This window comes from Channa argus, chromosome 16 (genome assembly GCF_033026475.1).
Source record: "Channa argus isolate prfri chromosome 16, Channa argus male v1.0, whole genome shotgun sequence".
NCBI classification, from domain to species: Eukaryota; Metazoa; Chordata; class Actinopteri; order Anabantiformes; family Channidae; genus Channa; species Channa argus.
In genome coordinates this window covers 8,781,237-8,793,410 of record NC_090212.1, presented here as the reverse complement: position 1 = coordinate 8,793,410, position 12,174 = coordinate 8,781,237, and the positions used below count along the sequence as shown (strand labels likewise).

The following is a 12,174-nucleotide window of genomic DNA, read 5'->3' as shown; positions in this document are numbered from 1 at the left end:
CAACTAAGCCACTTTGTAGAAGGTATTAATGTGCGCAAACAACAAAAAAGGCACATATCAGTGTGAACAATGGCAGCCTATGCTGAGGTTTTCCTCTACGGGAAAAGCTGACATGGAGCTTTGCCTTCCTGTGCCACAGAGAGAGTGACAGGAAACACGTGTGAATGTGCGGACGCTTGAGGAATGTTTTTGCTTTTAGTGGATTGTGTGTGTGTGTATGTTACATGGAATGTTGTTGTGAATGGTTGTGTTTGCCCATGTAGCGCCAGAGTGGCTAGTCCTAATGAACAAACACATACACACATTCAGTCTGGAAACTGGTATTTTCCCAGTTACTCCCTCTTTTTGACATGTAGCATTATGAATTACAACTTTCCCAACAACAGGCTGTGCCTTGTTACAGTGGTGCCACTTATTATAAAACGAACGGTAGTTTTGCACAACCATGACAGTTTTTCTGACTAGGTGGAAGTGTTGCATACTCTAGACCACATATTTAGCACATATAAACCCCCATTTCTGTTTATTTATAGTGCAAGGAAAATATTCAAAATTAAGTCTAAAGGCAATTTTGGAACAGAGCAGCATTCTATTTACTGAGACGCACCTAAATACTCACCAAGACAGTGTGGGCAGCACTGGCCCTTACGTAGGACAGGTATCCTGCAGTTGGCAGCTGGACAGTGCTGAGAGAAACACTGAATGGTGCCGTTGTTGCAGGTGCAGCTGGTGCAGGCGTTGGCCTTCCAAGAGTCTCCAGCCAGCAGCATGTCTCCATCACTAGTTATGCAGTACTCCTGCTGGCTGTTGATCACTGGCACCTCTGTGGTCCCACACAGATATAAAGAGGATTGCCATTGAAAATACACAAAGAAAAAAATAAGACATGCGGCTGTGTGCCACTTTTCTTATTTAACAAGACATCAATTTGTATGGTTAGAGCTGAAGTTTCGCTTGTATTTTTATTTTAGGATAAATACAACATTGTACACAACTATATGGTAAGGTCTTCTTTTACATGAGTCCTGCATATGACTTTACTATATAATATCTCGATAAGCAATTCATTAGGTCTTTAAGTATGTATTCAACTGTGATGCTTTGTTGTATGTAACCCCAATGAAAGAACATGGCATATGTCTCTTTATCAGCCGCCTTCAGCCACAAGATCTTTGGTCTTCTCATGACTGAAGACAATGTAAGCATACATGCTTGTACATACTGCAGTACGCAACTGTGCACATACATCATGTTAGCGAGATAACTAGTATTCCCACATTCCTGGTTACCAGACCCATACATATATCAAAGGCTGTCCTCTGACAATCTGCTTTTGTAAGGGGAGATGCACCGATAAGACTGGCCGGCTTTTTCAAGGTGCAGCGCTCAGGCGCAGCCATGCATGCTGATTTGTGGGCCTCATTCTCAGGATGTGTTATTTCTTAAGTGTATGAGAAAGGCTTGATTGTTTGGGTGCAGTTATATAAAGTATGTGTGTGCGGTTTTGTGTTTGCCTTGACATTTGTGTCAGAGTAAATTCCCATAACCATAAGAATAGCACAGATGTAGCAGGATAAGGTACTGAACCTCCGTTGTGGGTGAAAGCAGTCCACATGTGCTGCTGCCTGCCTGAAGGATCACTGTGTAAACCCAACCGGTCCTGGCTGGTTTCTTTATGAGTCTGTATACGGAACATAAAACTGCCCGACAGAGTGCAACATGCAAGACCTTCCAAAGCCACATGCTGATTGCACATTCAAAACAGCTTTATACATCTCTGCCCAGTACACTAAATTCTGATGACCACTCAGTTACCCTTATTTTTTGTTTTTTTCACCTTTGTATTCATATTTTCTTTCCAGAATTTCCTGTAGGCAGGCCTTTTTTCTGTTACCTGGGCATGCATGGCAACAGGTGCCTTTGTTCCTGATTGGTGTCTGGCAAAGAGCCGGGGGACACACTTCACTGTCGCACAGGACACGTCCATTCCTGCAGGTACAGCGCGTGCACTCGTCCAGGTTCCAGGTCTCCCCCTCCACGTAGAATTCTCCACCAGGTGCTCTGCACACAACCATGTCCATCCCCTCTGGCTGACCACTGCCTGAGTCATCTAAAGTAGGGAAGGCAGCAAGAAAAAAAATAATTTCTGATATCAAATTCGTATTGTGGACTGTTTTCAGTGCCAGACAAACATTCTGTCCTAACACTAAATGTTATATGATAAGTGAAAGGAATTATAGGTCGCTGGAATGACCTTACTGGAATTGCAATGGGGACCGCTAACCATTATAAGGAAGCCTCGGGCAGTGTAAGTTCAAGTCGTGTTTTGACACTACTTTACTTGAAAACATCTTCCTGTCTCCCAGAGTAGCAGACATCTGTAAGGAGTTAGCCCATTGTAGCCTGACTACAAAGTCTGTGTAGTTTCTTAAAGTTGTAGACATTCTTTCACTCCTAAATATTTCAACAGCCAGCTGAGTCACTCCTCCATAAATATCTTGAATTGGTTGGAGGATTGTGAATTTAAAAAAAAAAAAAAAAAACTGTGGGTGTGGATCAGTGTGCGTTCCGTTTTTAGAGAAACAGACAAGAGGCGGTGTTTGCAAGTTCAAATCACCAGCATGTCTAAAATGATCCACAGGTCTGGATTAAATGGGCTGTTAGCGGACTGGTCTGAGTCTTAGTTTTAGAGTTAGGGTAAGTGGCTAGGGAATATGTTATGAAACCCAAACAAGAATAGAAATGCAAACTTGTTTGTGTGTGTGGTGGGTGAATGTGAATTTAAGAGGTTGCCAATTTTATGTTGATACTTGAGTCAGACAATTTTTTTCCCCATTTCATTTTAGAGATAATTTTCAATTTACTGTTTCAAATAAGTACAGCTAACATTGGTGCTTGTCTCTGTGATTTTCTTTGAGCGCAGTATTACAGTAGTAGTCTGAATTGCAGCGACGTACCCTCACATGTAGGACAACACTGGTCAGGTTTGACGACTGGATGAGAACAGCTGGGCACAGGGCAGGATATGAGCACACACATCTCCCGTCCAGAGTGGCAGTAGCAGTCACGGCAGCCGTCGTGCCAGCTGTCACCTTCCTCATACTGGTGCCCACTGGAGGTAAGGCAATAGCTGGGCATCGGAGCCGGGACAGTGGTGCTTGGGACATGGCCACGTTCTGGAGACACAAACATAAAAGATGCCGACATTAGTGGAGTGACTGAGAACTGTGGAAATTTCATTTCAGTAAAAAGGCTAAGTAATAGTGCCATAGGTCCAATGTTATCATAAACTAAGGTCAGAGCAAAGTGTTTCTTGTTCCACATACTGAAGTATTAAAAAACATGAGAGAAAAACAAACACTGTTAACATTATGATGCTGCACAGGCAGATATTTAGACTTTTTAATCTATACAAACACACACAAAAAAACTTCCAAAATAGTTTCATATTCCTAATAACTTCAACAGAGAGACCAATCCAAGACCTAAGATAAACAGTGCTTTATTTGCAGTAGGTAGCAGTCTCTGTGTGCGCTGCTGTTTGTGTAGCTGAGCAGCCAGCTGCACTGATCACCTTACCACGCAAGAAAACCCAAAGCATATTTGAATATTTATAATACAGCTAGGAATATTTATAATACAGCTAAATACAGCTAAATTGGCAAAGCAAACATACCTTTGCATCAAGTACACAACACCCAGTATCCTCCTTCTTCTTCTAAACTTTAAACCTTTGGAGGTGTGCGATGTAACCTATTAAATACATATCATGATAATATCATAGTGTGACTGACCTTTACACATGCAGATGGAGCAGCCCTTCCTGTTATGTCGATAGCCATCACTGCAGTGCTTGTCACATGTAAAGGGGGGACACCTGACACAGCGGCACATCTCACAGCCGTGCTTGTTCCTCCTGCAGCAAAACAAATAGAAAACATTCTTTTTGCAGTAAACAATGCAACCACTCAAACAGATTATCGGGAAGTAGCCACTCATGCCGCTCAAATACAGGTTCAGGTGAGGATATCTTTTCTTCAACACAAACAGAGGTCTGTGAAGCAATGTGGCATCGTGATACAGTATAATCATCATCTGGACCTGATTTCCAACCTCTATATGAGCTGCCTTTGAAGAAGGCCAAATAAAAAGGCCAACACTGGAGATCGCTTGGGCTGACAATGACCAAAAGACTCCAAGCCAATTCATATGCTTTCAATTCCCCCATTGCCATTCTTACTGGTCCAACCTTTGCCAGATATATACAGTAGTATAAGAGATCTATAACTAGGGGATGTTGACTGGGGGTTACAGAAAATGAAAGAGAGAGGGGGGCCTTTTGGCGGAGGGGAAAAATAAAGCTAAACTGACAATTTGACAAAACAGACTGGAGAAGAAACTGGAGCCCAGGTGTCAGAGATGAACAAAGTTAAAGTAACATGCTCACATGCAGAGAGAAAAATAATATGAAGTGCTGAAGCTGCAGAGGCTAGAGAGGAAATAGACCAATTGGATCCAATTACCTGCCTAATAAAACATTGATGAGCTGCCACTTGATACATTTTCAAAGCTCAGATGAAAGAATGACCTGTATCTATATGGGCTCATTCATCCTCTCTGGCTCCCTGTCTTCCTCCAGGTAAGTTATGATGCGAATTTTATGAAGCAGTGGCATCATTAGTCCTGTGTAATTACGCTGTTAGTCTTCATTTGTAGGGCAACATAAAATAAATAAATAAATAAATAAAAAAGCCTTCGAACCCAGGCACAGTGCTCTGTCCCATTAAGAGGACAGGGCATGTCAGGCTCAGCAGACAGAGGATCCCAGCTATGCTTGACCAGCCAGAACAGCTATTGTAACAACACTGTGAGAGGTTGCCAGTGCCTCACTGTACAAATACAGAGGCATAGAGCGCTGAGACCTTAGAGCAAGGCTTTGTTTAAAGATGGTGTGTGGAATGCCAAGCAGCGCATTGGGCTCCAGGGGGATAGAGAGGATTGGGGAGGCACTGGGGCCCTGGACTTGGGACTGCTGGCTCAGCAAAATTTCCAATCTGCCGTAAGAATGTGGCAAGAAGGATACTACTCATTACCTCTGTGGTCACAGTGATGGTTTTGAGCTATGGAAGAGTCCCCCATCTTAAAAAGCACAGCCATGAGTACTTCCCTGACAATGTCATTCATCCAACTGTTAGCATAAGAGAGCAGTACTGAACACATCCTTTGCAAGGTTTACGTTCATCCTGCTTTGGAGGCCCGGGCCTACAGTTTTTGTAACGTACGATACAGTACACACAGGATGTCGTCAATACAACTAATCTAAACATAGAGATCCTTTGTGCCTTTTGTTTCCTTTGTGGTGGCTTCATGCAGGAGTCCTCTGTGAGAAGACAGATCTGCATTGTGGGGCTGGCAAGCTCTCAGAGGATTTTCAACTTCTGAGGCTAGACCTAAACAGCTGCTTATGAAGGATAAAGCCAGGACTTCCTCTCTTTTTCTTTTCCCCACAGGATCTCCCTTATCCTCTCTTCTCTCCTCTGGCAGCCTGTGCAGACATATCTTGAGCTGTGGCTCAAGAGAGGATGGTTGAGCTACCAGAAGAATGTCAACTGTATATGTTTTATAAAGGCCGCTTTTGTCCTGATGCAATGATCGTCATTTTAATACAGGATGAGGGTTTATGTAAAGAGAGTGGTTCCTGGGGACCAAGCATCCTGAGCATGGACCAATACCAGGTGTTTGATTGGGTTAAATGGGATTAGGAAGGAGGAGTTGCAGGAGGCTGAGAGGCCAGAGTAGACCTCACAGTATATTACTCTCACAAACTCACACCCACACACACACACGTTTAAAGACCTGCAATTGGCCACCAAGGTAGTCCCTTTGATATTGGATGCCAAACTACTGCTGAAATAGCCCGTTTTACTTCCTTTTGAACAGGACTAAACAGGCACTGGCTGCTGGGCATCACTTGATAAAACATGTATTAACCATTTACATACAGGAGGTAAATGTGGGGAAATGGTTTTTAAGAATTTACTAAAACCAAACCCCTTTAAGGCAGATTTTGGGATGCAAAAAAGTGCATTATAAAATAGATCACAAGCACATTTTTGTGTGTTTGCATTTTTGCGTTTTTGTAAGAGCAGTCCCTATAATTTACTTAGAATTTACTTAGTGTCTGAGTTTTGTAACTGACAGTCACAGAGGCCAAACAAATGAGTGTATCTAGATTTGGAGTCACTACTTACACATATCCATAAGGGCAGGTCTTAGTGCAGGTCAGATGTCGGCACTTGTTGGGGATACACTCACACACCTCACAGCCGAAGTTATCTCTCGCATATCCCATAGGGCACTGCAGGGAACAGTATTTCCCCATGTCCGGACAGGAGTTATCTGAAAAGAGTTGAGGGCGTGAGAGAGAGAGAGAGAGAGACGGGTCATCTGATCGTGGCACAACAATCCATGAAAGGGAATGGCATGAGTTGCTATTGGGCTGCACAGACTGAAGCCATGTATGTAAACAAGCTGTGATTAATAACATGTCTTTGCTGCTGTCAAAACCAAGTGGCTGCCAAATTTCTTTGACATCAGCATGAACAAACAGGTAAATATTGCTTTGTATATCCACCGCATTAATACAAAACTGCACGGAGCAGCCTGTTAGAGGAAATTTATCATATCGTAAATGTATTCATGCTTCTGGAAGTCAGCCCCTGAAACTTTAACCCTTACGTGTTAACATAAAGTGAACTTACTGTTGAGGCAGTGGCAGAGAAGGCATCCATTTTTGTCTTGTTGGAAGCCAAAGGGACAGTCAGGTTCTGACAGGGAGCAGTTTTCCAAAGGAGGACATAGCATGGGGCTAACTGTTTCATAAGAAGGCTCTGGAGAACATAAGAAAAGACAGATGGTCAGAACTGTGCATGTGTGCTGTATGCAACAGAGAAGAAGAGGAGTTGCTTCTTCCTGAATTCTTGGTGATTTCATGTGTGTTAGGATCCTCTCAGGTATAATACCTCATCTATGCCTTCTGTGCCAACTGTAATAGCTACCTACAGTATTTACACTGCTCTTATTTTGGAGTAAACGGTAATTATAGATAAATGTAGAGCAATTACACCAGGGTGGGTCGCACTTTAAGGGGGATTATGCCTCTCTGTTGTGTGAGACTGTCTCACATTAATAGTTTGAATGATTAGAAGAGCTGGTTTCAGCTCTGCAAGGGAAGAAAATAGTGTCATCACTAGTGTTAAAGCATCAGCTTTATTGTGCAGCCACAATAAATGAGACACTGTACACACTGTATACACACTGAACGCCTCCGGCCACGTTCAGTGGGAGGAGCAGCCCAATGACCTGCAAGTAGTAACACTTACAAATAACAAAAAAAAAAAGATCTGCTTCAATTATGCAGCCTCCTGTGTTAAAAGCATGGCGAAGCCTCGCACACACAGGTGGGTCTCATTGTGGCGGGCAAGAGTAATAAAGAAACAAAGAACCCTGCAGCTTAAAGAATGCTCTGCGGCCTCCCCTTCAATGAGCCCATGCCGACAGTAAAGCTGTGGGGCCACAGCAGCCTCCTACATGTGGTACGAGGGCTGACGCGTAGTTTACGTAGATATGAGGAACCCATTAGATATAACTACAATACATATATGCTTTTTATTTGAACTCTCTATACCTTCACAGAAGGGACAACACTCTCCAGGGATCTTGACAGGGTTTTGGCAGCTCTGTTTGCAGGCCATAGCTGTACAGTGAGGTTCTCCATCCACACACTGGCAGAAGGTGCAGTCGTCCTCTTTCCACTGCTCCTCATGGGCTCGCAGCTTATTGTTTACCCAGCAACTGGCCTTGGTGCTGTCCATAGACAGTAATTCCACATCTGAGAGGAAAGTAAAAAACATACACATTGCAGGCTATGAAATGAAGTGTGGTAGATTCTTAGCCGAGTCACACGTATAGTTTGGTTTGACTATTAGAAAAGGAATGTCAACCTAGTCACAAGCCAAAATTTATACTACATCCTTCAGTGTAATTTAATTAACTGAAGAGTGAGAGCAGAGCTGCATGAAGCAGGATACTCCACGAGGAAACTAACAAGATATGGAAACTGGCTTTTCACCAAGAGCTGTGGAGAGAACATGGTAAATTTAGATGACTTGTTTAGATTTGTATGTAGGAAGAGGCCACTGGCTTTGAGAGAACATATGCAGGAATTTCAGTTGAACCGAGACATGTTTGGGATATAAAAGATTTGATAAATGGAAACACAGCTAGAGTGAGATCCATAACTGCTGACCAGGCCGGAACTCATTTATATAATTTTCAGCTGCGATCCTTAAGGTCAAAGGCTAGGTCATTGTTTGACACCATAAATTTTACTCTAAACCCAAAAAGGCACCTTTTAGATCTTTAGCCATTAACCATAAAATCTGGGAGTCATTTAGCTCAGCCTGAGGCGATGTGTGATAAGTTCAGTTCAGGCTTTTTTAATCACTTACTATAAACATTTTCAATAGTTTTTGTTATGCTGTTTATTGGTAACACAGTCAGGTTATAACCAAAGATGTACAGTACATACAGTATGTTTCTGTGTGTAGTATGGATTGTATGTTTATGTATGAGTTTTAACTGCTGAAGTTCCTTCCATCTGGTCATGATTAACCTCAACAGGATCGATTTTTCTCTGTCCTCTTAACCCCCTCTCTCACTGTGTATACCTCATGTTTGCATATACAGTACCATGACACTTGTAGTACTAATACTCTTTAACTCTAATATGTTCACCAGCTAATAGCAAACTCCGTCTGGTGTAGTGCTGGGAGGTAGCATACAAAGCGAGTCTGCCAGACCTTGCTGTAAATCATGCTGATGAGAGTGTTAAGAATCAACACCAAAACCATTAGCTGAAGGATGCTTAATAACTTCATAGAGCTGCTCCAGAGTCTGGCCATAATTCTTTATCATTATAAGAAAGCTCTTGATACAGAAATATTGATTAGTACAGCTTTAAGCATCTTTTAATCCAGATAAAGAGCCTTACTCGTCTGTGCAGTGAGCCATGCAGTAAGTGACAGCAGCTTTCCATAAGAAAAAGATGAAAGCATTCCACCTAAAATGCCTGCACATTCCAGGTGTCTCTCAAACCCTAACCTATCTCTGCAGCCTTCCTCTTTCCTCTCACTCATGCTCCTGATCAAATGTAGCCACGCAAGTAGAGCCAAGGTTGGCTACTGTCTCCATCCACAGGCTTCTAGCCCACTATAATGTGGTTGCCATATGCACTGCAAGCCCATTTGTTAACAATCCCAAGTGTACACATCAAAAGGTCCTTACCTGCTTTCACCATGTGTTTTTGCAAGCAGACCCCCCCACTGCTAAGCCAGAGCCAAATATTAGAAGGCCAAGGCACAGACTATGAAAGAGGGTTTTTATGTTCTGAAATCTCCTCAGTAGAAAAAAATCCCAGGTTGGTTCTTTTAGTGACTCTTTTATGGGCTCCTTGTATTTCAGGTATGTTAGCAAGCTTATAAGGTAGTGATATGAGGAAGTCATCGAGGTTTATGGAGGTAAGTGCAAGTTGGAGTTTGATATCACCTGTACTGCTCTTCTTTCCATTATACCCGATGGACATTCTGGGATTCTCAATGTCACATCACCGGTGGCTTAGACTTTAAAACTAGAGTAAATCAGAATCTCCTGATATTAACTGTGCAATGTTCAGCTAAATAAATATGTTAGATGTATGTACCTATGCAGACAGGGCAACACTCGCCCTCAGGAATGTAGAAGTTTTCACAATCAAGCTCAGCGCACTCTGCCTTGGAGCAGAAGGAGATTCCTCTTTGGCACTGACACAGCCAACAAGGGTCTATGCGGTACACCTCTCCCTCTGAGAACTCCTTCCCGTTGTGGACACACTTGGGAGACACTAAGAAGTAGCAGAAGAAAAAAAAAAAATCAAAACGATGTTGTTAATTTAAACTAAACACCAGGTGGGAGATGATGACAATGCGTAACAGACTCTGAGATTGACCAATGGGGGCACTGTGCCTTGTCAGGTGTCTTCCACATTTGGTCAGGATTAGCAGCAGAGTTTTCTCCTCATGACTGAATCACAGAAAAATGCAGTTTTCATCACAAATGTCAAGCTTGATGTGCGAGAGATTATCACAACTGTATACAATCATTTACAAATTCATAAACATCCACTCATTTTCCGCTATTGAAAGAAATGTTTATCTGAACCAAATGGTCCTGAGGTGGATGGTTGAGGTTCTACTTGTGGGGTGGAATGGCATTTATCAGACAGTGAAGCCAAGTCTATGAGCAGGAATTTAGGGGATCCATCAAGTCTTGAAAAGTCTTGGACTCTTGCATTGCTGAGAAAGGAAAACAGTAGTGGGTTTGAGGCTTTGGCAGAATCTGGGCTCAATGTCCTGGGGGCAGGTTGAGTGAATCAATGCTCTGGCCTGCATTACCCAACACATCAAAGCACTTTATGCTCTTTTTGTTGCATTAACCCTACTATGAAATAAAAGGAGCTTAGTTACAACACCATTAGAAAGTCAAGGTCTGACCTTGTGTATACAAAAGAGGCCCAGTAAAACCAGAACATGCATCATAATCCGTGACTGAGAGTCAGAGAGAAAAGCAATAGCTGAGAAAAACTGAAAAATAACTATAATGGCACCCTCAGCTGAAATTTCTAAAAAAATTAAACAATTATCAAGTATGTGGCCCCTGGATCAGTTAGGTTCCAGTATTCTGTCTGAGTGGTAATATTAGATTACACGTGTGGATTACAATGTGGCTTGGGTGACTCAACACTACAAGATCTTAAATAACCACTCATCAAGCACACTCCAACATGAGGGAAGTGAGGCAATGTGGTGTGGTTATGTAAGAATGTCTCCAGAGTCAGAGAAGTAGTTACACTGGAGTAGATGTATTGCACAGATGCAAGCACATCTGGCGACATTGGTTTCTATAAATGAGAGTGGAGGTGACAGCGACCTATGTACGCCACACCTCGAAGTGCAGACTGCTGATGTGTGTCGGCGCTGATGACCACAAGCATCCCAGAGGCCAGCACTACACTCTAATACAAAGCAGGTGGGCCTACGGAGGTAAAAGTACAGAGCAGATTTAAAAATTTTAAATCTTTTATTCTCTTCCTTGCCATCTTTATGTTAAATTGTTTATGCATTTTCCTCTTTCGGGCAATATTCCTGCATCCTGCTTTGTGTGCAGCAAAAATTAAGCATACAAAATGCAATAAGCACTTAAGGCACAGCAGCGTTTTTTTAATGCACACAACCAATAGGAAGTCATATGAGAGACAGTGTTTATTAATGGTAATCCCTAAAAGAAACTTGCGGCACAGACCCTTAAATTCCAGTCGTGTTTTAGGATGTTCAGCCTCTTTTCTAAGTTGAGGTACGGTATGGATATAGAGATGGATAGTCTATAAAACACTGACCCCAAGTCTGACTGAATAATTTATACTCAACTGTCTTACTGGTGCTATTTGTGGTTTAAAGGCAAATAAAGTGAAGCCTCAGTGGAAAACATGACTTCCACGTCCAAAATAATGATAATGGTTCATAACATCAACTTTAACGTGACACTTTTGAGCCGTTTAAAATATCAAATGGCAAGAATCCATTACTAACACAATAACTTATCAGCTTCTAGAAACATGGCTGCATGTTTAGAACAATGTGAGCTCCCTGAGACATGACAACAGTGTCTGCAGCCTTAATGCCTAACCCTAATGCATTAAAATCTCAAGAGAATATCTCCAAACCAACTGTACATGCCAGGCTGACTAAAGGAGACATAAGCACAATATGTTCCAACACCTCCATAGTGTTGATAAATAGCAGACCACAGCTAAACACAATCATCTGTAACATCAGATGACATCAAATCAGGACGGTGCTGCCAGGTTTGCTCGGCCATATAGATACATCCGCTCTCCAGCCAACAGTGGAAAGAGTCTATCGTCCAGGCCAAAATACACAGGTGGAGCTTATTGTCACTGTGTACACTGACCCTGACTAAATATGAGCCCAGAGCCAAGTTGGCAGTGGAAACAAGTTAATCAATCCAAGCCCAACATGCAAAAACAATAGGATGTGTATTTAAAGCGTGTTCCAAATT

At 42.4% G+C, this 12,174-nt stretch overlaps 1 protein-coding gene across 3 annotated transcripts in view; it reads right to left on the bottom strand.

The window, feature by feature from the left end:
- The window catches only part of crim1 (cysteine rich transmembrane BMP regulator 1 (chordin-like)), a 28,709-nt gene that overhangs the window by 3,395 nt on the left and 13,140 nt on the right, over positions 1 to 12,174 (bottom strand). For all 3 annotated transcript variants that reach the window (XM_067480598.1, XM_067480599.1, XM_067480597.1), the window contains 8 exons: positions 9,761 to 9,940; positions 7,688 to 7,891; positions 6,762 to 6,890; positions 6,252 to 6,399; positions 3,795 to 3,916; positions 2,958 to 3,176; positions 1,895 to 2,110; positions 620 to 823 (listed from right to left, as the gene is read on the bottom strand). In XM_067480598.1, the coding sequence (XP_067336699.1) occupies positions 620 to 823; positions 1,895 to 2,110; positions 2,958 to 3,176; positions 3,795 to 3,916; positions 6,252 to 6,399; positions 6,762 to 6,890; positions 7,688 to 7,891; positions 9,761 to 9,940 (1,422 nt within the window). The remainder of the gene's footprint in view (positions 1 to 619; positions 824 to 1,894; positions 2,111 to 2,957; positions 3,177 to 3,794; positions 3,917 to 6,251; positions 6,400 to 6,761; positions 6,891 to 7,687; positions 7,892 to 9,760; positions 9,941 to 12,174) is intronic.